Below are 24587 nucleotides of genomic sequence, written 5' to 3'. Positions count from 1 at the left end.
ATTGCTTTTCTGCCTCCAGTGGGACTGTATTTGTACAAATCAGAACCATGCTGCAAATCAAATCAAATACTGTAAGAAAGGACTGATTGCAAAAAGTTGGTCTAGCATAATATATTGAAGCGGCAACTGTTAAACTGTACTTACTAGCATTTGATTTGTAACAATCATATTGTTTGTTTTTCTTCAGGTCGTTTGATTTTTGACAACTTGAAGAAGTCTATTGCATACACATTGACCAGCAACATCCCTGAGATCTCTCCCTTCCTGTTCTTCATCTTGGCTCAGGTTCCTCTTCCACTTGGCACTGTTACCATTCTCTGCATTGATCTGGGAACTGATCTGGTATGAACAAAACATACATGTATTTATAACACACATGTTGCTGGCTCTGTGTTCTAGTTGGCTGAAATGCGATCACGTGGGGTTAACTAAGATAGGCTAGTGCATGAGATTTGGGATGTTTGAACTAAATGCGTGTCAAGACATCGCGCGCGCATAATTTTGTGGGAAACAGTTCACGATCTCGGCAATAACCTTCAGGTATGATATTCTTCTTACTATATTCTGATTTCAGATTTCAGAAATAGCCTTAAAAAAAATATAATAAACCATACACCATATGACCAAGTAAAGCCCTTGTGCTAAACAATTATTTTCCTACTTTTTTCCAAGGACCAAATATCCTGCTTGATACTTTTTTTTGTTTACATGCTACAGCGCCCTCTCTTGATGTGAACAGTAAACAGCAACTAAAACACTAAATTTGGGAAGCTGAAAGTGTTCCTGATTGCTTATGATGTAATTACTCTTGAGTTAATTGTTGAATGAAAATCCTTAAATTATAAAACCATGACAAGTGTCTATTCTTAGAAAGTGATGTACAAGCGATGTATTCAGCTGGACTCTGACCTTTAACCTTTGACCCTTAACACAGGTACCCGCTATTTCCCTCGCCTATGAAGAAGCTGAAAGTGACATCATGAAGCGACAGCCACGTGACCCAATCAACGATAAACTTGTCAATGATCGGTATGTACAAACCACGTTCCTTCATATCCCATGCTTTTGATTTTTAGAAATAATTCCAATAAAGAAAATCAAGTTGTTAAACATCTGATTAAATTACTTGTTCTTAAAACCTTTATAAATTTTAGATTTAAGATTTAACTCTTTTTAAATTAATCATGTTAAAAACATGAGAACTTTCTTTGTGGTGGATTTTATGGAATCCTTAACAAATAATTAGGCATGAATTCAAATAAAACATTAAGAACACTAAGAAATTACAAGACAACTTATTAACTATATTGGTGCCCCTATTACTTGGTATGATCGTAGATCCTCAAAAATAAACTCTAAAGCCTGTTGGCCTTACGGATCCTGTAAAATGAACATGACACAGAAATATATACCAATAGATGGTAGGACCTTGAACCCAAAGATCTGAGGTAGAATTTGAATCAAGGAAAGTTTTTAACATAAACTATGTAAGTTGAAACATGGAGGTTCCATTGACAATATTTATACTATGGCCTTTTTCCGAAACCACGGCTTTCGATTCGGCTTGATGCTACATCCTCTCCTCTGAAACCCTGGGCGCGTATACACAAAGCGCGCGTATACACACGCGCCACTGTCAAAACAACCACGGGGCTAAGCTAGCCTGAGCCGAATCCAAAGCCAAATCCAGTCGTTTCGGAAAGGGCCTATGAGCGTTGTGACTAGCTCGTTTCTCTGACTCCATGCACAGATTGATCAGTATGTCCTATGGTCAGATCGGTGATCAATATTTATACTATGAACGTTTTGACTAGCTTGTTTCTCTGCCTATGTCCACAGATTGATCAGTATGTCCTATGGTCAGATCGGTGATCAATATTTATACTATGAACATTTTGACTAGCTCGTTTCTCTGCCTATGTCCACAGATTGATCAGTATGTCCTATGGTCAGATCGGTGATCAATATTTATACTATGAACATTTTGACTAGCTCGTTTCTCTGCTGCCTATGTCCACAGATTGATCAGTATGTCCTATGGTCAGATCGGTATGATCCAGGCCTCAGCTGGCTTCTTTACCTACTTTGTCATCATGGCTGAGAATGGCTTCCTGCCACATACTCTATTCAACCTCCGTCGAGCCTGGGATAACAGGGGTGTCAATAACGTTGAGGACTCCTATGGACAGGAATGGGTGAGTGGAATTAATACTATTGCCTCAATCTTTAATACTTTGACCTTCGTTCAGAATATTGACAAATAATTCTAATGGGTTGAGCTCCAGGTTAGAAACTTGTTCATCCTGCATCGGACAGAGCACTATGCCCAGGTTGTACCTAAACCAAGTCTAGTCAACCAAGGCTGAGTTAGAAACTTGTTCATCCTGCATCGGACAGAGCACTATGCCCAGGTTGTACCTAAACCAAGTCTAGTCAACCAAGGCTGAGTTAGAAACTTGTTCATCCTGCATCGGACAGAGCACTATGCCCAGGTTGTACCTAAACCAAGTCTAGTCAACCAAGGCTCAGTTAGAAACTTGTTCATCCTGCATCGGACAGAGCACTATGCCCAGGTTGTACCTAAACCAAGTCTAGTCAACCAAGGCTGAGTTAGAAACTTGTTCATCCTGCATCGGACAGAGCACTATGCCCAGGTTGTACCTAAACCAAGTCTAGTCAACCAAGGCTCAGTTAGAAACTTGTTCATCCTGCATCGGACAGAGCACTATGCCCAGGTTGTACCTAAATCAAGTCTAGTCAACCAAGGCTGAGTTAGAAACTTGTTCATCCTGCATCGGACAGAGCACTGTGCCCAGGTTGTACCTAAACCAAGTCTAGTCAACCAAGGCTGAGTTAGAAACTTGTTCATCCTGCATCGGACAGAGCACTATGCCCAGGTTGTACCTAAATCAAGTCTAGTCAACCAAGGCTGAGTTAGAAACTTGTTCATCCTGCATCGGACAGAGCACTGTGCCCAGGTTGTACCTAAACCAAGTCTAGTCAACCAAGGCTCAGTTAGAAACTTGTTCATCCTGCATCGGACAGAGCACTATGCCCAGGTTGTACCTAAATCAAGTCTAGTCCACCAAGGCTGAGTTAGAAACTTGTTCATCCTGCATCGGACAGAGCACTATGCCCAGGTTGTACCTAAACCAAGTCTAGTCAACCAAGGCTGAGTTAGAAACTTGTTCATCCTGCATCGGACAGAGCACTATGCCCAGGTTGTACCTAAACCAAGTCTAGTCAACCAAGGCTCAGTTAGAAACTTGTTCATCCTGCATCGGACAGAGCACTATGCCCAGGTTGTACCTAAACCAAGTCTAGTCAACCAAGGCTCAGTTAGAAACTTGTTCATCCTGCATCGGACAGAGCACTATGCCCAGGTTGTACCTAAACCAAGTCTAGTCAACCAAGGCTCAGTTAGAAACTTGTTCATCCTGCATCGGACAGAGCACTGTGCCCAGGTTGTACCTAAACCAAGTCTAGTCAACCAAGGCTCAGTTAGAAACTTGTTCATCCTGCATCGGACAGAGCACTATGCCCAGGTTGTACCTAAATCAAGTCTAGTCCACCAAGGCTGAGTTAGAAACTTGTTCATCCTGCATCGGACAGAGCACTATGCCCAGGTTGTACCTAAACCAAGTCTAGTCAACCAAGGCTGAGTTAGAAACTTGTTCATCCTGCATCGGACAGAGCACTATGCCCAGGTTGTACCTAAACCAAGTCTAGTCAACCAAGGCTCAGTTAGAAACTTGTTCATCCTGCATCGGACAGAGCACTATGCCCAGGTTGTACCTAAACCAAGTCTAGTCAACCAAGGCTCAGTTAGAAACTTGTTCATCCTGCATCGGACAGAGCACTATGCCCAGGTTGTACCTAAACCAAGTCTAGTCAACCAAGGCTGAGTTAGAAACTTGTTCATCCTGCATCGGACAGAGCACTATGCCCAGGTTGTACCTAAACCAAGTCTAGTCAACCAAGGCTCAGTTAGAAACTTGTTCATCCTGCATCGGACAGAGCACTATGCCCAGGTTGTACCTAAATCAAGTCTAGTCAACCAAGGCTGAGTTAGAAACTTGTTCATCCTGCATCGGACAGAGCACTGTGCCCAGGTTGTACCTAAACCAAGTCTAGTCAACCAAGGCTGAGTTAGAAACTTGTTCATCCTGCATCGGACAGAGCACTATGCCCAGGTTGTACCTAAATCAAGTCTAGTCAACCAAGGCTGAGTTAGAAACTTGTTCATCCTGCATCGGACAGAGCACTGTGCCCAGGTTGTACCTAAACCAAGTCTAGTCAACCAAGGCTCAGTTAGAAACTTGTTCATCCTGCATCGGACAGAGCACTATGCCCAGGTTGTACCTAAATCAAGTCTAGTCCACCAAGGCTGAGTTAGAAACTTGTTCATCCTGCATCGGACAGAGCACTATGCCCAGGTTGTACCTAAACCAAGTCTAGTCAACCAAGGCTGAGTTAGAAACTTGTTCATCCTGCATCGGACAGAGCACTATGCCCAGGTTGTACCTAAACCAAGTCTAGTCAACCAAGGCTCAGTTAGAAACTTGTTCATCCTGCATCGGACAGAGCACTATGCCCAGGTTGTACCTAAACCAAGTCTAGTCAACCAAGGCTCAGTTAGAAACTTGTTCATCCTGCATCGGACAGAGCACTATGCCCAGGTTGTACCTAAACCAAGTCTAGTCAACCAAGGCTGAGTTAGAAACTTGTTTATCCTGCATCGGACAGAGCACTATGCCCAGGTTGTACCTAAATCAAGTCTAGTCAACCAAGGCTGAGTTAGAAACTTGTTCATCCTGCATCGGACATAGCACTATGCCCAGGTTGTACCTAAACCAAGTCTAGTCAACCAAGGCTCAGTTAGAAACTTGTTCATCCTGCATCGGACAGAGCACTATGCCCAGGTTGTACCTAAACCAAGTCTAGTCAACCAAGGCTCAGTTAGAAACTTGTTCATCCTGCATCGGACAGAGCACTATGCCCAGGTTGTACCTAAACCAAGTCTAGTCAACCAAGGCTCAGTTAGAAACTTGTTCATCCTGCATCGGACAGAGCACTATGCCCAGGTTGTACCTAAACCAAGTCTAGTCAACCAAGGCTGAGTTAGAAACTTGTTTATCCTGCATCGGACAGAGCACTATGCCCAGGTTGTACCTAAATCAAGTCTAGTCAACCAAGGCTGAGTTAGAAACTTGTTCATCCTGCATCGGACAGAGCACTATGCCCAGGTTGTACCTAAACCAAGTCTAGTCAACCAAGGCTCAGTTAGAAACTTGTTCATCCTGCATCGGACAGAGCACTATGCCCAGGTTGTACCTAAACCAAGTCTAGTCAACCAAGGCTGAGTGGTCCAACAAAAGTATTCATGTTTAGACAAGTTAGATATGGGGCCATCATTGCTGGAGTGCAATCAATGGAAAATCTGTGCTGGGCAGCACAGTGTATTTTGCTCAGAGTGCTGGGCGAAATTTGTTAGTTGGGCAGGCCCACCCAGCACTGCCCACTGTGGCTACAACAGTGACTATATCATCTCTGCATCATTCCATACCGCTGTTTCTTGCACAAGAAAGCTACACTTAGCAAACATGCACACCTATCTCACACACACAATGACAATAATATAAGTTATCACACAAGCGCAAGTGGAATACGGAAAAATATAGCGCTTCTGCGTCCCATATCCAACGATGCCGAAGGCCGAGTTGGATATGGGACGCAGACGCGCTATATTTTCCGTATTTCCACGAGCGTGCGTATGATAACGTATTTATCTTCAAGCAAACTTGGCGCGTGACATAGAACACACAAGACGCATGGTAGTGATATTAGCAGTGCAATATAGGTTTTTATCACCACTCCATTCTGCCAATCTGATTGGACGATGAGCGCGTACTTGAAGATAATAGTTGGTATGACTAGTATCACAACCAGGGGCCAATTTCGTAGAGCTGCTTAAAGCACGAAAATAGCTCGCTTGTTTTACACATGTTACTGGCCAAAATTTCATGCCATATACATTGCTTATGACTGGTATTTAGCTATTAGCATAACAATTAAGTGGAGTCTTGGCCGGTAATCTGATTTTACTAAGCAAGGATTTTTTTGCTTAAGCAAAATTTTGTGCTTAAGCAGCTCTATGAAATTGGGCCCTGAGGTTGGCTTCAGCAATGTGTAATACCCCAGTCACAGTTAGCTTGCGATGGGTTTGCAAGTAGTTTGCATTGGATTTCATACTGGGGGCCCTCATAAGACTCATTGCGGCTGATGGGTTGCATCAAGTTACTTTTAACTCAGACTTTAAACCTGGAGTTTCCCATCACAAACTGATCAAGGATAAGATGGTCTGTGCCTGGCCAAACAATTTATCACACATAGCCTTCGTGTGCCTACATTCTCTATGTGTGCCTACGCATTGTACATCAAACGAGTGCCTGCCGAACACCCTTAATGAAGCAATCTTTGATTTGTCCATACAGAGTTACCGGCAGCGCAAGGTGCTTGAATACACATGCCACACTGCCTTCTTTGTGAGTATCGTGATTGTGCAGTGGGCAGATATCATCATCTGTAAGACTAGACGTAACTCCCTCATCCACCAGGGAATGAAGTAAGTCTACTTTCTCTTAGTCTACTCCCATCTTCACATATGGTTCCCTGTCTTCAAAGTACTGATAAACATTACACAAACAGGACCAGTTTATTTCCTCGGAAAACAAATGGGTCCAATGACATGGCTCTGTTTGTGGCAGAGTTCAGCACTCGAGGCTCATGTGATCATGTACTTTACGGTGCCTTAAGCGCATAATTCTGCAGTAAGCAAAACCATGAAACTGAGCCCTGATGGCGTATTGCCCATCATACAATGATGTACTGTTAAATGTTTTTTTTTACCCAATGAAATATTAACTTCAGCATAAAATCATTTGAAATATTTGTATAAGAATGCCAAAATGAAGTGTATTTCTACTGTTTTACATTTTGTGTTTCACTAGCTGAAATATTGGAATGTTGTTTTAACATAGTAAATTTGTTTGCCAACAGTAACTGGGTGCTCAACTTTGGTCTGGTATTCGAGACGGCTCTTGCTGCATTCCTTTCCTACACACCAGGTCTGGAGAACGGCCTGCGCATGTACCCACTCAGGTGAGAGGTTCAAATCAAATTTCTGATGGGGATGAGAAATTTCAAACTTTTATCTGAACTCTGACTTTATGGTCTGCCTGGTCAAACAAAATGTTGTATTTTTCTTAAGATAACAATTTGTCTACCTCTCTAGCACTGAGGATGCTGTTTACTTGTTTTCTATTACTCAAGAGTATTCTGTTTGGTTTGACCCTTACACCGATGTGTAACAGCACTGTATACTCAGTACTTCCCTGAGGTTTTTTATAAATGAGTCCACAGGCATATTACTTAAGTGGGATTCGAACTCATGACCTTTGCAATTTTAGAGCAGTGTCTTACCAACTTGACCACCAAGATTGCCCGGTAGCTAGAGGCAGTTTGAAGCCTTTATATTTTAGCACGTCTACTGCAACGATTAAAGAGATGTTTAATTTGCATCTGGGATCAATCCTGATGTTAAATGCACTGGACACTATTGGTAATCACTCAAAATAATTGTTAGCATAAAAACTTACTTGGTAACAAGCAACGGAGAACTGTTGGTAGTATTAAACATTGTGAGAAACGGCTCCCTCTGAAGTAATGTAGTTGTGAGAAAAAAGTAATTTCTCACTAAAATGTTTGACTTTGATTTCGAGACCTCAGATTTAGAATTTGAGGTCTCCAAATCAAGCATCTGAAAGCACACAACTTTGTGTGACAAGGGTGTCTTTTCTTCCATTATGCTCTCGCAACTTTGATGACCAATTGAGCTCAAATTTTCACAGATTTGTTATTTTATGCATATATTGAGAAAACACCAAGTGAGAAGACTGGTCTTTGACAATTTACCAATAGTGTGCAGTGTCTTTGAATAACTCCAGAGGTTATCACATGACCTCTGAAGATCTGGATCCAAGTTTCAGACTCTCACCCCAGGTCTCATGGTTGACATCATATTTTGATTTGTGCCATTCCTCACTTTTGTCTCCTTATTTTTGTTTTGGTTCTAGGATTGGATGGTGGTTTGTCGCCTTCCCTTTCAGTATTCTTATCTTTGTGTATGATGAGTGTCGTCGGTTCATCCTCCGTCGTAACCCAGGAGGCTGGGTCGAGAAGGAAACATACTATTAATGTATCACCAAAAGACGCCTAGTTGGGCGTAAGTGAGTTGGGACTGGGGTAAGAGGTTGTTGACACCCAGTTTCAAATCAATCAATTTACTTAAAAGGTCCCTTTGCCTGTTGAACCTACATTTGCGTGTTCCCCTCAAGGTTAAGTGATGGACTAGTGAAATAAAGATGGTTACTTGAGGCTCTTTATAGCGTGATCAAAGGAACATGAAGTTGGAAGTTAAGAAGTCGGGAAACATGTCAATGTAGATATCAAACAATGTCATCTAAAGTCCATCTATTTGGAAGGGGTTACCGTTAAGTTTGCTCAACCTAGTCGAGGCTAGGCTGTCTTAAGAGAGATAGGTATGAACATTACTGCAAAGGAGGGACTTACTTAGGAATTCTCTAATAAATGAATTTGTAGGAAAATTTAAAAAAAGGAGTGTGGCTGCTGTGTAAAGCAGTTGATAATTTTTAGACGTATTGATACATTTTTGGGGCTGTCAAAAGCCTAGTTTTTAATTTAGGACTGAATGCAAAGTGTGTATAAATTATATGTGGAGAAACGTATTGGAACACAAAAGTAAAACACCATTTAAATGTATTCTCATAAAATCCCAAGACCAATGATTAGGGATCACTTGTAGTGTTGATCCAACATTCAGATTAGATTATGCTTGGTGAGGCAGGAATGGGCGAGGCCAGAAAGGGCGGGGCCAGAAAGGGCGGGGCCAGAAAGGATGAAAGGGGACGCGAGGACAACATTTGATATAAGCTGTAGTTAAAAAATATATATAAAAAAAACAAACACAAAAACAAAAGATTTTATAATATCCTATATCTACACATCAAGTTATATTCATGTTCATGTGTTTAACCAGGCACTTTAGTAATATGAGGGTATCTAGTTAATTTGCTATTAAAGATAAGCCAACATTTTTTGATATAACATTCCTAGTTAAGATATGTGCAAATCAAATCAAATGAAAAAAAAGGGTGGGGGGAACACATCCCAAGATACATCCATGATTATTGTACATTGAAACAATGCCATGTATAATTATACACTTACAATAAAGTCTTATCAAAAGCATTTGAATTCTTAAGAGGTTTAATGCAAGTATCAGTATTACTTCACAGTGTCAACATTGCCAACCAATTTTACATATTTACTTGTTGGACTAACTTTAGCTCTGTCTAAAAAATTCAAAAAGAACAAATGTTTTCATTAAGATGGGATCTGCCACAATCTAAGAGGGAAAAGGGACATGACAATAAGTGCTTCTCTGATGTCGCAGATATAGATTTGGATCAGTGCAGAGCTTTGACCAACTATGACATCTTGTTTTAATGTACAATAATCAATTCCAACAAACTATTAATGTATGCAAATCTTGAAATATTCTGTTGATGTAACCAAGTTGTTTGCATATCTTGTTATTGTCTACTGCATGTAGAGCCGACCCTATCAAGCTAAGTAGGTGTGTTATACAAGAAGTAGTAGTTGTACAAAACTTCAACTCGCGCTCCTACAAAACTGCCAAGTCTTTTATTGCATCTGCCTGTTGCCCTATTTCATAAAGCTGCTAAAACACAGACTTGCAAAGCGTAGAACATTTTGCGCAAGTCACCAGTCATAACGTGGTTGTCACTGCCTCTGATTAAAGAAAAATGAAGTTGTTATTCTGAGTTCATGAAACTGATTGGCAGAAAACACCTTTTCTCGCTTATTTTGGTTTGATGCTCTTATTTTAATCTTCATGCTGAGTGTAGTTGCAAAAATATTATAAAACCCAATCCAAGTCTAGAGAAGAATGAAGTATTTTTGTCTCCAACAAATTATGACTTGGTGCATTGGTGCATTTTCGTTTGCTTCCTGCACTGGTAACCCTGATGGCCAACCCTATGCGTTTCACTTCACTTCGCTGGTAGTTTGCATAGATTAATAGATATGTAAATGCTTTGAATCTTGACTGCTTGTCAACTCTTTCAGGATTTATGTTTTCTTGTGTTGTACTTCGTTTTTAAACATTTCCTTGTTTTTTCCTCCTTTCTTTTCAGTTCCTTTTTTTATTTTAATTCTAACCATTTGAGTGATTGTTGATATTGTATTGCAATATGCTTGTTCGTTATTGTACGTTTTGATAAAAAATAATAATTACATAAGGTTATCAGATGTTATATATTCATATAGACATGACATAAATTAATGTACATTGCAGTTAGTAAGTAGGGAGAGTTTTTGGTTAGCTTTTACAGTTGTTAACATTGCATACCCTGGAGAGTATTGTGCGACATTTGTCCCTGTATATTAAGACAGACAGTTCGAGGACTTGTTTTTATCATAAAAAAATTGATGTATTTAGGCAGCCAATCACCAGCAGTCTTACACACACTATTTACCAAAGCATTACGGCTATAAACCAACAAATGTAAAGTATTTTCTCTAGCGGCATATTAGGGATTGTCAACTAATGTACATAACATGTATTTGAACTGAACTGGATGAGGTTGGGCACCAGACTCGCTACATAAATCCATATATTTTCTAACAACAGGATTATCTGAACATATGAACACTGCGTTAGGGCAGCCATTTTGTTTTCCTTCATTCAACTACATACTGCTAGACTGAGGCTGGAAGTGTGGAGTATTCTAGTCACTTAAATTATGGATATGGAGCCTATAGCCATGGCAAAACGTAAAACTCACAAAACATTGATGGATGACAGGTATGCTCAGTATTACTATTAACTTTCCTTGCTTTCTTTGTAATTAATTGTGTTTTCTTTTTGTGAGTTTAAGACAGTTTGGATTTGCACTGAATTATTTTAAACGGTAGGAACGTTTTCTTTTCGATACTTGTCGTTAATAATCATAGCAACATTTGGAGACTTAACATGGACTACAACTGTTTAGTAACAAGAGAGAGAAAGAGAGAAAGTTTGATATTTTGCACTGTTGGTTGTTCTGGTCATCGACGTTTAATATCAAGTATGAAGAAAAAGACAGGGAAGTACATTTACTCCGATTAAAACTTTGATTAAATTGGTTTGGTCATGGCCAGCTACATTACCTTGCATTATTTATGTAAATTAGTGTAAATGCCATTCCACAATTTTGCAGGTCGAGACTGTCCTTGCTCTATAATATCTATTAACTGTTAGGACCATGTACCATGTTGCATTCGGACATACTACTCTTTCTGTAGGTAATTGCACATAAAGATTCACCAAGTCATAGCAAGGGACTTGGTTACCAGCCATACAAGATGTGCGTTTGTAACTCTAAAAAGTAGAAGATTGGTGTTTGACGGTGTTTATACAAAGTGGACTCTGCATCACGTACATTAGAATATAACTTTACATGTATTGCCTTGCATTTCTTTTCCTTCTCTCCCATTGGTTGCTATTAAGTGATTTGTTTTGTAGTGTCCAATTATAGTCAACCTTACATCATGACAACCTCAGGTGAACTTAATAAGTATCTAAATATAAAAAGAAGTAATCCACACATTTTGCATTTTTTGGAAACTTTGTTCATGGGAAACAACTGCAAACTGCTGTTGAGAAATGCACATAAAACAAAAAAGGTTGAAATCTAAATCTGTTTAAAGTTAGTTGCATGTAATATTTTCTTAATCTATGCAGTTGACGTATAAATTAGTAGGACACTATCTTAAGCAATACAGGGGGTATTGTTTGAAGCAGTGCTGAAGTTAACCATGTTTCCCGTATGTAAAGAATGGGGTTTACTATGTATCAGTATCAAACTTCCGTTTATTTAAAACAAATTAGTAAATGATTGTATGTTTAAATTTAAGCTTGACTTATTTTAGTTTTTATATTGAGTTATAAATTACGTGTCCGATTTCACTTTAAAGGTCTACTGATTGTGTGGTACCTTACATTCACTATGAATTGTTTGGTTGAGGGATTGATTTACAGACCAAAATAGAGAATCTAAAGTTGTGCAAAACATTGGCCAAACTTTGACCGGTTACCATAGTTACACAATGGTTACCAGTCAAGTAGAAGTTGACTTGCGCAATCTTTGGGTCATTGCAAATCTGTCCTTTTCTAAGGAATGGTAATGGACCACAATGTTACTATACCAATAAGTGTATTATTGTATTTTAGCTAATCACCGGGTATATTTTGTGTTTTTTGGTAATAGTTTGATAAAGTGATTTTGTTTTCAGTCTCAAACAATTTGGAGTAGTTCCTCTTGTAGCTCTGGTATTTTTAACTTGTAGTTTGACTGTTAAAGATCTTTTAATTAGCAGCACATTTTGATGGTTGCTTGTTAGTTTGGGGGGAGGGGGTGGCAAACCTGCTGGACACATTGTCGATTAAGTGTGTGAGTATGAATGATTCTACTATCTTTGCGCATGTTTGCATCCCCTATGGTTCAAACAACACCAATTGGTTATTCCTTTAGTCCCATAGAGGGGTTGCGTCAAATGTATTCAGCATGTGCACAAAATTACTGGAAACCCCTTCTGTGTTGTGGTATATCCCATTTGATATTCACCTACAGGTTGTTAATATTGTATTACATAACGAACCCACAATGTGCAGTTAATCTGTTCCATGGTTTTGTGGTAGGTCTTAATTTTAATTGACCCCTCTAAGGCAGTGTAGCCTCCCTGTGTTGTGAATATGAATCTTTAATACATGGGAGGTTCCATTGTCTTTGAAGGGATTCAGTATATGGAAGCTGCAGCTTCATACAATAATAAAATTGTCCTTTGTGAGTTTAACAAATAAAAAACCAGTTTCCACCTTAATGTTTCATGTCTTGTGTTTGTGTTTCATTCAATGTGCTCTTTAAAGTTGGTTTACATCGAATTGCAATTATGACCCAACCATCTAGCCTTCGGATGCACCCACCCCGCCCTCAGTATTCTTTCTTTTGTAAGGCTCCACCACCACTATTTTCCAACCATCGGTCGACCGCTCTATGAGTCGACGGACAGAGCACAGAGGGGGCGAGCTGTCTCAGCAGCCAAAAGGGTCACTGTAAAGAATATGTCAATTTGAAACTACTTTGAACAACTTTCAATTTACTCGAACAAAAGGACGCGAGTGTTTAAAATTGACTGCTTTGGCAAAACTGGATTGTTCAAGTGTTTGAAGCTTTGTATAAATACTAATAGTAAACTATTTACGACTAAATGGTAAACTTGCGGGTACAACCATAAATAATTATACATGTATTATACGTGGTTGTACCATAGAGCTATATATACATATAGCCCTATGGGTTGTACCCGCAAGTTTTGCTATTGAATATTTGTAGTTACTTCTTATTAATATTATTGAGGCAGTAATTATGATTTTTTTTAATTTGGTCTATAGCTGCTCACAGAGTATCGGACGGACTGTTTAATTCCCACCATCGACGATTCACAAAAGCAAAATTGAAAGCTATTAATCCTGAACGCAAAACTAAAAATTCTGTCTCAGGTCAATTGTTGTGAAATGAAGCTACTGCATAATGGTTTATATTTAGCTAGATGGAGTTCAGCAAGACCAGAGGGCATTATATGACCTTCAACCTCAATTGTATTCGGATGAAACGCTGTTCGATTCGTAAAGGCCGGGCAAGCAGGTCAGCTTCATGGATTCGCGAGCGCAGAAGTTTTAAGGGAACACATCGACAATGGGTCAGGAAAAAAACCCTAAACAGCGCATCATGTGTTGATACAAGAGTGTATCCGAGTCGTGTATTGAATTATTTTTGATAGCCTGAGCTCTGACTAGAAATTCCGCACCAATGATTTTGCAATGCCATCAGATTTCCGAACTACGGACTTGCTCTGAAAAATACTTGATTGTTGAAGCATAGCAAAAATTCAAGGCTATTTATACCAATCCCATTGTTCCCATAAATTGATCGAACGGCGTTTATAACACGTCATCTGTCAAGGGCGGGCCGGCAGACTTCGATCGATCGATGTTGGAGGAAATTCCACTAGATGGTTTGCATTTGTTTATAATAAAAAGTAGTGGACATGCGTAAGGTTGAAAGTCAATTCATATAATCACTGCAAAGATTGAGTCAATCGCGTTTGTCCGATTGTTCTAACTTTAGAACAATACACCAATCACTGGTAATGCAAGATAAATAAACAAACATCCACGTGGCCTTTCATATGACGTCGTTCACAACAATGCTACGTCATTGGGATTATACTGCGGTTGCGCAAATTGATTAAAATAATATGCAAAATAAATGACCTTTGTGCTTTGTGTATATCCAGCTGAAAACAAACTGGGGTGGCTGTGTGTGTTGTATGAAATGGGATGAGAAGTCATTGTTTGCGCTCTTGCAGTTTTTGTGATGTGATTTATATTGTAAGGCTGGTGCTAGCTGTCGTCCGGCTCTTTAAAACCCAAACAGTGACTGATTGTGGAAGCTTCAAAACAGGAACTGAACATTGAGGACGGAAGGGAGGGACCTGGATCTAATAAGAGTACGGGACTAACAAAATATGGAATTGTAAGTGAACAAATTGCTATTTATTTGTACTACTATACTATTACTTAGTGTAATGTTTAATGTTATGATGTAGGCCTATCAAAATAATTTGTAGATCTGCAGATAGAGTCTACTTGAACCAATTCTACCTCCATGCTTGAACTGTAGACTTTGTATGTGATCTGGTGAGGTTGTGTCTATTATTAGGTAGTGACATCCAAACTAACAGTTATCTTGTAATATGACTTGCATGTAAAGTACTAAAAATAATCTTATGACAATCAATATGAGTAAATCATTTCTAAAAAAAAAAAACACAAAACAAAAGGCAAAAGACAAAAAGCATAGCGCCTTGTGTAAATTCTTCATATCAATGCATCGGTGCAAGAAAGAGTGAAGCTTTCTTTAACATGTATGCCGGGCTACCTTTGGTAATAGTATGATAATGATGGGCCTATCTAATCAACCAAAATGTTTCGTATCCATACCTCATTATTTGCAGTATATTTCATTTTGAAGTACTAGTACTCGTAGTTGCGATAACGTAACCGCCGTCAGGAGGAGGGTTACGTTATCCTCCCGCCGTCGGGAGGAGGGTTATGTTATCGGGAGGAGGGTTACATTATCGCAACTATAGTACTCTGAGATAGATCCACTTTAACTTGGGTTTTGGAATTCATACTTGGGAGCGGAGTTGGAGTATAGTGCTGGTACCTGTCTCAAAGTGCTTATAATACTAGTACTCATCCAACATGCGTTTATGACTCTACATCAATACAAATTGTGGTAACCTTTCAGACCTGTATGCAGTATGCACTTGGGAAAACAGAATGTAGCAAAGGAATAATTTTAACCTGTTTAAACACATTTCACTGGGAGAGGCATGTCACAAACCTGGAACCCTACGGTGGACTACCGAGAGTTAGCACCAAGATTAGGACAAGAAGGCTGAGATTAGCAGGTGACTGTCTCAGACATGCTGAGCTGGCAGTGAGCAAGCTTGTGCTTTGGGCCCCTACTCAAGGTCACTGTTCCCGAGGCAGACCACAAACCACCTATGTGGATACCTTGTGCCGGGACTCTGGACTGCGTCGGGAAGAGCTACGTACAGCAATGGAGGACCAACGTGTTTGGAGGGCCATCATCCGATGCTCCGCATTGACTGAATGAATAATGAAACACATTTCACGTTAATTTGGTTTCATGTTTCACTGTTTTTTCCTCCTCCATCCAGACAGTGTGACTCGTTCACTTTATCCAACATTATGACTGACTTAGAGATCATGAGGAGAGAGCTCCCTCTTGAGGCTGCTGAAGGAAAGTCCCTCCCAGATGCGATTAGAGAGAAGTATTTTGACGATGAGCCTCTCTCTGGGATGATCTTGGGAGGAGTTTCGGTTGTTTCCAATTTACCCTCAATGAAAGGTTTGTATTTGAAGACATTGAAACAAACGAACTATTCTCATCCAAGGAGTCTGCCTTTGTGTACAGGCAAGGCAGACTCATTGATTATAGTGGTGTGTTACTTTGGTGGCTTTAAAGGAACATGTTGTTTGTATCAGGGGAGTTGGTCTATAAAAAAACATTTAAAAAACGTTTGTTATATGGTTGGAAAGACATTTTGAAAGAAGAATATAATGATCCACACAAAAATGCCTCAAAATTGCACGGTTTTCTTTTGCAATGTGAACTAACACGGCTTGCCATTTGTGGAGTCAAATTTTTGACTCCACAAAATCCAACGGTGTTAGTTCGCGAATTAGGAGGAAAACCGTGCAATTTTGAGGAATATTTGTGTGGATCATTATATTCTACTTTTAAAACATCTTTCTAACCATTATCAATTCATAACAAACGATTTAAAAAAAAAAACTTTTCAAAGACCAACTTGCCCGATCCAAGGCAATGTGTCCCTTTAAAGGGCATCCCGGACATAGAATTTTATAACTTTGGCCCCAAGTTCCAAATATTGGTGTAAATATTTTTGAAATGCTCCATGGAATAAGTTTGTTTCAAGTGGCATTATTTTTCTCAGCTTGGCGTTTTATATCCCTTTGTGGGAGTTTGCTGAGTTCCCTTGATGGGAAGATCATTCAAACCAACCATCAAACCAAGTGTGACCTTGTACATTCTATGGCTAGTCTGGCAGGCAAGATACTGCACTGATCATATGGGAAAGTTTACATTGTGTCATAATTTCCACACAAACCCAAGAGTTATGGGAGTAAAAGCTGGACAAGTTTTGAGATGTGCACCCTTTCATCATGTCGAAAGTTGATAAGAATTAGACAGTGCAATCCTCATAAAATACAATATTTAATGTTTCCTTCCATTAGGCTGTGTACAAATCGTGGCTGCAGGAAGTCCAAGCTTGATGGCTCTTTTGTAAACATGTGATGTCACAGGTCACATCGTCTATAAATATAAAATCTAAGGCCTGCTACAAGTTTATTGAAATAGATTGAACTGCTCCTTTAAACGGCTCATAAAGCTTTATTCAAACTGTGATATGTTTTGATTGATTCACAACTACTTCTTTTTATTGTCTAACTTTCCTTAACCACAGACTCAAGCTCGGGCAAAGTGCGACTCCCACAATGCCTTTCACTCAATTACAGTTGCATTGTGGGAGCAGGGGCCATTGGTGAAGTAGAGACTCTGTGTAAAGATGTCAAGGAGTTAGATCTCGCTGAGAACAATCTAAGTGAATGGAATGAGGTAAAGTCTCACTGGGTTATTAATAATATAGAAGTCTTATAAAGCGCACGTATCTACCAAACAAGGTACTCAAGGCGCTGAGTATATACAAAATTTAAGAAAGATAGGTTATTGAAGTGATGAATTCTGAGACCCAATTATGTAGCACCTTACAAGGATTTTACAAGGTGCTACAGCGCATACAGCACCCACAGCCAGGAACACCGGGGTGAACCCCTTCTCAATCAATCAATCAACGTCGTACGCCACTGGCGCCTTGACGACTATGACTGCGCAACACCATTGAAGATTTTGCCGGCTGTTTCTTTGGAGGGATGGACGAGCGGGCCGCCGCCTCGTCAACCAGAGTGTCTGCTGTGGAGCCCGTCCAACGGCGTAGGCCATCTACCCAGCGAAACCGAGGCCTCCCTGGGGTGCATCGTGACCCGGTTGGCTGTCCGTTGACCAGAGTTGTGTGGTTCGTGTGGCGTTGGAAGTGACCAAGCCACGCCCATTGTTGATTCATCAGGGTGGCCTGTGTGAGTTGCCAACAGTCGCCAATTCTTTGCTCGAGTTCCTGGTTCGAGACCCCTTCTCTTTTCGGCAAATTGTTCTAAGGCCTCTTTCAAACTTAAAATATCATAGAAATGGGATTGGCCTACTGCTAATCTTTCGAGCCAGTTTGTATTGAGTTGGTGTGGCTGTAGACTTTTATCATGCCTCCACCATTTTGGTCATGTTCCATGTATCCCAGTACGGCAATGGATGCTAATATTCACTGTACAAAAAAGGAACAAGACTTGTTCTCCTTTTTCCAGCTTCGGTTTGGTTACATTCATTTGAATGGGAGAAAAATCAAAATGGCCGCACCATGATAAAGGTCTATAGAGTAGCTTCACACTCACTAACAAGTTAAATTGATTCACTGATCAGTCTCTAAAGGTGTTGATCGCTTACAATGAAAAATTACATTTCAAAATGTAAACAAACTGTTGTAAACGTGCCCATCTATGTGGGCGTTGATGAGAGGCAGATACTAACTAGATTTTCAACTTATTCTTGTAATTTTTCAGGTGCTGTCAATCACTACTCAGATCCCACAACTGAAATTTCTCAACCTCAGTTCCAATCCTCTAAGCAGAGATCTTCCCCCTGAGTTGACTCCCATTACTTCATTGGCGACCATCACAAGTCTTGTCCTGAACAACACTAAGATACCATGGCAAACACTTCATACTGTACTCGACAGCACACCAACGTGAGTGGTTGTAAAAACAACAGACAATTGTGACCACAAGTTACAGTAAAGTAAAACCATTTGTTTTGGATAACCCTGTTTCAGCCCTAGGAGTAGGTGGCAACGGCCTCTGGAAAAAAAAGTAATTGTAGCCCACACCTTGAAGTGGCCTTCAGGCCTTGTGTGTCTGGCGACTTGCATAAAAAAATATTTAAGAAAATCTATAGAAAAGTTTGCGGTAACACCATGTAATAACATGGCCCCACACCCTCACTATCCCCTGTGCTTGTTCCTACTGACACGGCTCAGTGAGCACACACCCCCCACACACCACCCTAGGCTCCACAACAGGTTTCACCACGCATCATCGAGTTCACTTCCCGCCTCTATTTCCCGCCTTCATGCATCACCGCTGATCCACTGCCCAGTACTTAAGCAGCATACAGCATCAGAGTCCAGCATTCTCCAGAAGACGATCAGAGCATACTGATCGAAACGTCGAGTTAATCCAACGGTTCTTTTCAGAACCACCCCAACTCATTGAGAGATTGTTATTACATGGTGTTACCGCAAACTTTTCTATATCTTACTTCCACCATGCAAAGTTTCAAATCCTATTTAAGAAAATCCTTAAAATACCATCTGGCAGAGCGTTGGCCCATTTCCATTCACTCCTTTGCAAATAATTGATTGCCATGTAATGATGAGGTGCATGCTGGTTTAGATAATGACAGAATGTAGGAAGCGCTTTGAGACAACCTTTGGGTTTATGAAGTGCTTTATAAAAAACTATTATTATTATTATTATTAATGAGGTACATGCTGGTTAGTATAGTTCGATAGACCTTTTCGCATGTGCAAGCGCCAACTGTTGAATGAGGTGCATGTTTGATTGCTAGCTAGACCAGCATGCACCTCATTCCATGCCAAAGGCGCACGTACCGAGTATTTATGATAAGGTCTATACTCTGCTATATACATACACTATGGGAGCGCCCTCGTGTGTTGCAAGTTTACCAGTTTTATATTGTAACAATTTTCAACCTCCTTAGTTTGTGTACCTTGTAATCAAACCCCCAACTTGAGAAATATATTTTCTTTTTGTGTTTTACTAACAGGTTGGAACAGCTTCACTTAAGCCTTAATGACCATGGCAGGGTCTCTCTACCTAACAGAAGCTACACTTCAGTCAAACTCTTACAGTTCAACCGCAATCAAATCACAAAATGGCAAGAAGTTTCCAAACTTGGGAAAATGTTTCCCAACTTGGAATCCTTGTTTCTCTCTGAGAACAACCTGACTGGGCTGTCGGACTGCATCGGGGAGCACTTCTCCTGTCTGCAAAGTCTTTGTGTTAGTGAGACAGGGATCGGTACATGGGAGGAGATTGATGCTCTCAACTCATTCCCTTCTCTGACCGAGATTCGACTGACTCAGATACCACTGTTGGAGCATTTCAATGAGACAGAGAGACGTCAGTTGACGTTGGCTCGCTTAGCTAGAGTCACACGATTGAATGGGAGTCGGATTAAAGATCCAGAGCGTGAAGCTGCAGAAAGGGCTCTCATTAGATTCTACATGAACCAACAAGTCAAACCTCAAAGGTACACATTGTAATATTGTAAGATAACAATTTTAAGCCAATGTTAAGGGAAAGTTCGCCTTTTTGTCCTATGGAAGAGTAAATTAATTCACACTTATTTGTGAAACATCATCATTAAGAATGGTTATGTTTTTTATACTGAAGCAGTTTCTAGTTTGTCTTGGATCTTATGCATGCATATACTGAAACACTAAGAGGCTATCTCCTTAGGGTTTTCCTAGCTAAAGCAAAGGGATGGAGTATTGATAATGACTTCCCCCACCACAATCTGAAGTATGCATATCAAGCTATCTCAGAATTGTGCATAACATCCGCTCACAGCGTCACCATCAACAAAACCAACAGTACTCCTTGAATGTTAGGCACAGAGGCTCTCGACAGATGGAAAGAACACTTTGAGGTCACTCTCATCAGCCCATCCACCTTCCCCCCATCCTGCAGAGCTACGGACATCTCAGCTCCTTCTCCTCCAGACCTAGATATCTTTAACTTCGCATAACTCTTTAAGACCTGTGCAATGATTGAATGGTGGAGCTAAATACAGATGCAGCATGTCTTAGCCATTCATTGCAACCCCTGTGAAGCCTGGTTAATGCTTCCTGCAAATGCAAATGTGAATCAAATTTTTGTGACGCAACAATCTGTACGGGCTCCCTTTCCCTGTGATGCAGTGAAATTCTATTCGCCCAAAGCATTTGCAGGTAGTATAAACTGGGCTTGATGCTCCGTAATTTGTGATGAATTTTGTGAAACTTGGCTTTGATCTTCATGAGTTGTTATTTCACAATCAGAAACATTCTGTTTTTGTTGTGTCTTCATTCACAATTGTATTAACATAAGCTTATTCTTCTCTACAGGTACCATGATCTGGTGGCTGTATATGGAACACTTTCAGCCCTAGCTGAGGTCGACCTTCGACCCAAGACAAAAGTCACTTGCAATGTCAGCTTTGAGGACAAAGTCCAGAAATTTGAGATCAATCTGAAGCAGACTTGCAGCCAGTTCAAACAAAGCTTGCAGGATTTTGTTGGGCTTCCTTCATCAAAGTTTAATGTATTCCTTAGTGACCCAGAAGTTTGCTATGGCCCTGACAGGATGCAGTTTCCATCTAAGATGCTATACACTTATAAAATCAGAGACGACCATGAGTTTATTGTGATTAGTAAGCCCTAAAAATAGTCTGCTTGTACAAAATTCTAAAATTATGATACATATTTCATATTTAATATATTCAATCTCACAGAAAGCACTAGTGTCAAGATTGATACTTTTAATTAACTAAGATTTTTAAGGGTGAAAAACAAGTATGGTTTATTTAGATCTGCCCCATATAATTAGGTAGTACAGTCACCTTGATCAAGTCCGATTACTCAATGAGGGTGGACATTTTGACTTTGCAGTTTGATCGGTGTAAACTTGGCAATTTCTACATTATGTGTCAAATTGGAAAAAAGTAGATAGACAGTGTTATGCATTTATTTGTTTTGTTTTAAATGTTTCAAAAGCTTATTTTGAAGCAGCTTTCTCAATAACATTGTATAGGTAAAATATAGATTTTAAATTTGCATCGGGAAAAAAAGAATATTAATTTTAAGGTAGTATCAAGGTGCAATTCTGTCTCCCGCTACATGGACTATTTTGTGAATCAGTTGGTAACCTTTGACCTGATTAAAACATTATTTTACAGAAGACTTATTATTTATTGAACCCACATGACACGTGATCAATATTCCAAGCCTCATTTATCAGCAAAAGTAAGGAATACTTTGTACCTAAAGTGTACAGAGAATTAACAAGACAAAATGACAAAAAAGAGTGGAAGACAAATCTGTTCCCATTATACCTTCCAACAATTAAACATAATTATGGTCTTAAAGTCTTTGCTTTGTAAAAAACAATGTCTTCCAAAATTTACCACAAATGGAAAGGTTTTACTGTAGGCCTACCAAGCCATTTGGTTTACAAAAATGCCCTTTGGTAGGTGCTTTCTATGCCAAGAATGAAAACAAATCCTCAGTTCATTGCTTATGGAAAATTTGTATGAAAAACGTTTATATAGGAAGATTGCAGAATTACAAAATTAATGGTTTATAAAGAGGTTAAGGTTTCATGAAAGATGCATGTAGTATATTCTTTCAAATGCATTCAATCACGTCGGGATTGTATGTGTATTTCCCTTGCTATTTAGTTAGTGTATTTGATTAGGCCCACATTTGATGCAGTATATTTTGCATTTAAAAAAAATGAAATTCTCAGGATTTTCAACTGATCTGCTGAGATTGTTTGAGTATATAATCCCGACTTGTGGTGAAAAACAAAGATAAAATAAGGTTTAGAGTAAAAAGGATGAAATATAGTTGAATGTACTTGCCTAAGTAATATGTCGCAATAGTATATATCCTAATTTTTAATTTATAATAGATTTTAATATAATGTTGTATTTTGACACATAAACTCATTTATTGTACTTCGTAAACAATTATGTTCGACCCATTATCACACATTCTCTTATTTCAAAATAAACCCAATCGGAAATGTTTAACCAATAACATGTTGTGTTAAAATGAGGGTATATCTTTTGTTTTAATTCCAGAGACTATAAAAACTTACTTGGAAAGAATTACTATGTGTTGGAGTGATTCAAAAGCTTATTTTTACTGCCTATTATTATTGTATATTTCTACACAAAGAGGGTAAAACAATCAATTAATGGTTCACAATTCAAGGATTACTTTATCCAAAATATAGTACAATATTAATGGGGATCAGGTTTTAAATTGTATTGACTTTTATATTTCAAGTTTAAGGGTTTCAGTAGGTAAACCTCCAAGACGGTAGAACTTAAAACACAATTAATAACTGTATAAAATAATGATTGTTGTAAGATCTTTTCGTCTGCTATGAATAAATTACCAAGACAGTTTAAAAAAATTACTTTGATATTGAACTGACTTCGAAGAGCGTTCATTTCAAGGTTTGTGTTAACTCCTTTGAAAGTGTTTCAGGTTTTAAAATAATAGCCCACCGGATGGACAAACAAAAATGAAGAATCTCAATTTTAAACCCGTAATACTCTAGTAATTATTGATGGGTATTGATTCAAGATTATGAAGTTGAGGATTGGTATTTTGAAATTGCCTCCACTATTTTTTCGAATGGGGACATATCAATTGTTCAGGAAAACTTTGTTGTTTTTTAATATTTGTGTGAAAATCTAGTTTGCAGTTATAAACAGAGGCCCTACCACAACAATGATATTCATTACATTAGATATTCACATTTTGATTGAGATCAACGGGGGTGGGAAGGTCATTTATGCTATTTCAGATTTTTGGCCGATTTGACCCAAACATTTTGATTAAAAATTCAATAGGTATTTTGATGGCAGTCGAGAAAGTTCGAGCTTTCATTTGAGCCATTGCTCGAAAAAGTCCGCCAACTATTAGAAGCAGTGAAATAAAGTGCTCAGAATTAGTCTTTGTCGGGATCCCGACAATATATCACGTGAACAATTCTTATGTGTTTTATAAGAAACGTTTTAAATTTTTGTCATGGTTCCTGACCATTAAAAGTAAAAGTTTAACTTTTTTTTCGTTAGAGCGGGTGATACTCTTCGAAATACCATTCACTCAAAAAATCATTTTTTTAATGTTTGGGTCCAAAAATTTGACATAGCATCTTTAACTTTTATTATTAAGCGCTTTATGAACACTGATATAAGACCAGTTGCAACGAAAACTGCCAGTTGATCTGTGGTTTCGATCAATGAATCTGAGTTCAAATAGGAATAAACATATTAATTGTAAAAAAAACAAAATTAAATTTTGAACCGAAACATAAAATTGTCATTTTGTGGCACGCCGTTTACGGCATGAACCTTGAGATTGGGGCCAAATTGGATCGATAACAACGAAGTTGAAAAATTAATATCTAACTTATCATCACAATAAAAATAATGATATAGAATTAATTTGTATCAGTAATAGGGAGATCAACTTTGTTCCATATACAGTATACAGCTTGGTAGGAAGTGGGCGTGCAACCCACACCCCTCCCTCCCTCCCTCCATGATTTTGTGCACTGTTTGAAAAAAGTTACAATACGGATCCCGCTCATTTCCGTTATTGGTTGGAAGAACCATGGAAGAATTCTTTCAAATGAGTGTCGTGCTTGGTTAAAGTTGTGTGACACATTGTGTGGGAAGCAGTCTGGTGGGAAGTGTGCATTAGAGGGTAAAAGCACATTTACAAATGATACTGATTCTTTATTGACCTTACTTTTATTTGTCATTACATTGAGGAATATACATCCGAGGTTCTACCTCCATCCG

General features: G+C 39.2%; 2 protein-coding genes across 3 annotated transcripts in view; both read left to right on the top strand.

Moving 5' to 3' along the window:
- Positions 1–13026, top strand: part of LOC117301606 (sodium/potassium-transporting ATPase subunit alpha-like) — a 53509-nt gene extending 40483 nt beyond the window's left edge. For both annotated transcript variants that reach the window (XM_033785629.1, XM_033785630.1), the window contains exons 17-22: positions 188–342; positions 935–1029; positions 2021–2195; positions 6495–6625; positions 7060–7161; positions 8136–13026. In XM_033785629.1, the coding sequence (XP_033641520.1) occupies positions 188–342; positions 935–1029; positions 2021–2195; positions 6495–6625; positions 7060–7161; positions 8136–8256 (779 nt within the window). In that variant the 3' untranslated portion in view covers positions 8257–13026. The remainder of the gene's footprint in view (positions 1–187; positions 343–934; positions 1030–2020; positions 2196–6494; positions 6626–7059; positions 7162–8135) is intronic.
- A 1498-nt stretch (positions 13027–14524) lies between these two features.
- Positions 14525–23191, top strand: LOC117301349 (tubulin-specific chaperone cofactor E-like protein). The gene is made up of 6 exons (XM_033785272.1): positions 14525–14741; positions 15955–16145; positions 17287–17438; positions 18491–18675; positions 19773–20258; positions 21115–23191. The coding sequence occupies exons 1-6, from the start codon at positions 14734–14736 to the stop codon at positions 21428–21430; spliced, it is 1338 nt and encodes a 445-aa protein (XP_033641163.1). The 5' UTR covers positions 14525–14733; the 3' UTR covers positions 21431–23191.
- Positions 23192–24587: the final 1396 nt, after the last annotated feature.

This window comes from Asterias rubens, chromosome 17 (assembly GCF_902459465.1).
Source record: "Asterias rubens chromosome 17, eAstRub1.3, whole genome shotgun sequence".
NCBI lineage: Eukaryota > Metazoa > Echinodermata > Asteroidea > Forcipulatida > Asteriidae > Asterias > Asterias rubens.
Note: the sequence above shows the minus strand (reverse complement) of the source record. Positions and strands in the feature narration are given on the sequence as shown.

Excerpts from the sequence above, each read along its gene's own strand:
- LOC117301349 (XM_033785272.1), top strand. Across the intron at positions 17,439-18,490 it reads ATCTAAGTGAATGGAATGAG|GTGCTGTCAATCACTACTCA; the intron begins GTAAAGTCTCAC and ends GTAATTTTTCAG. Across the intron at positions 18,676-19,772 it reads GTACTCGACAGCACACCAAC|GTTGGAACAGCTTCACTTAA; the intron begins GTGAGTGGTTGT and ends TTTTACTAACAG.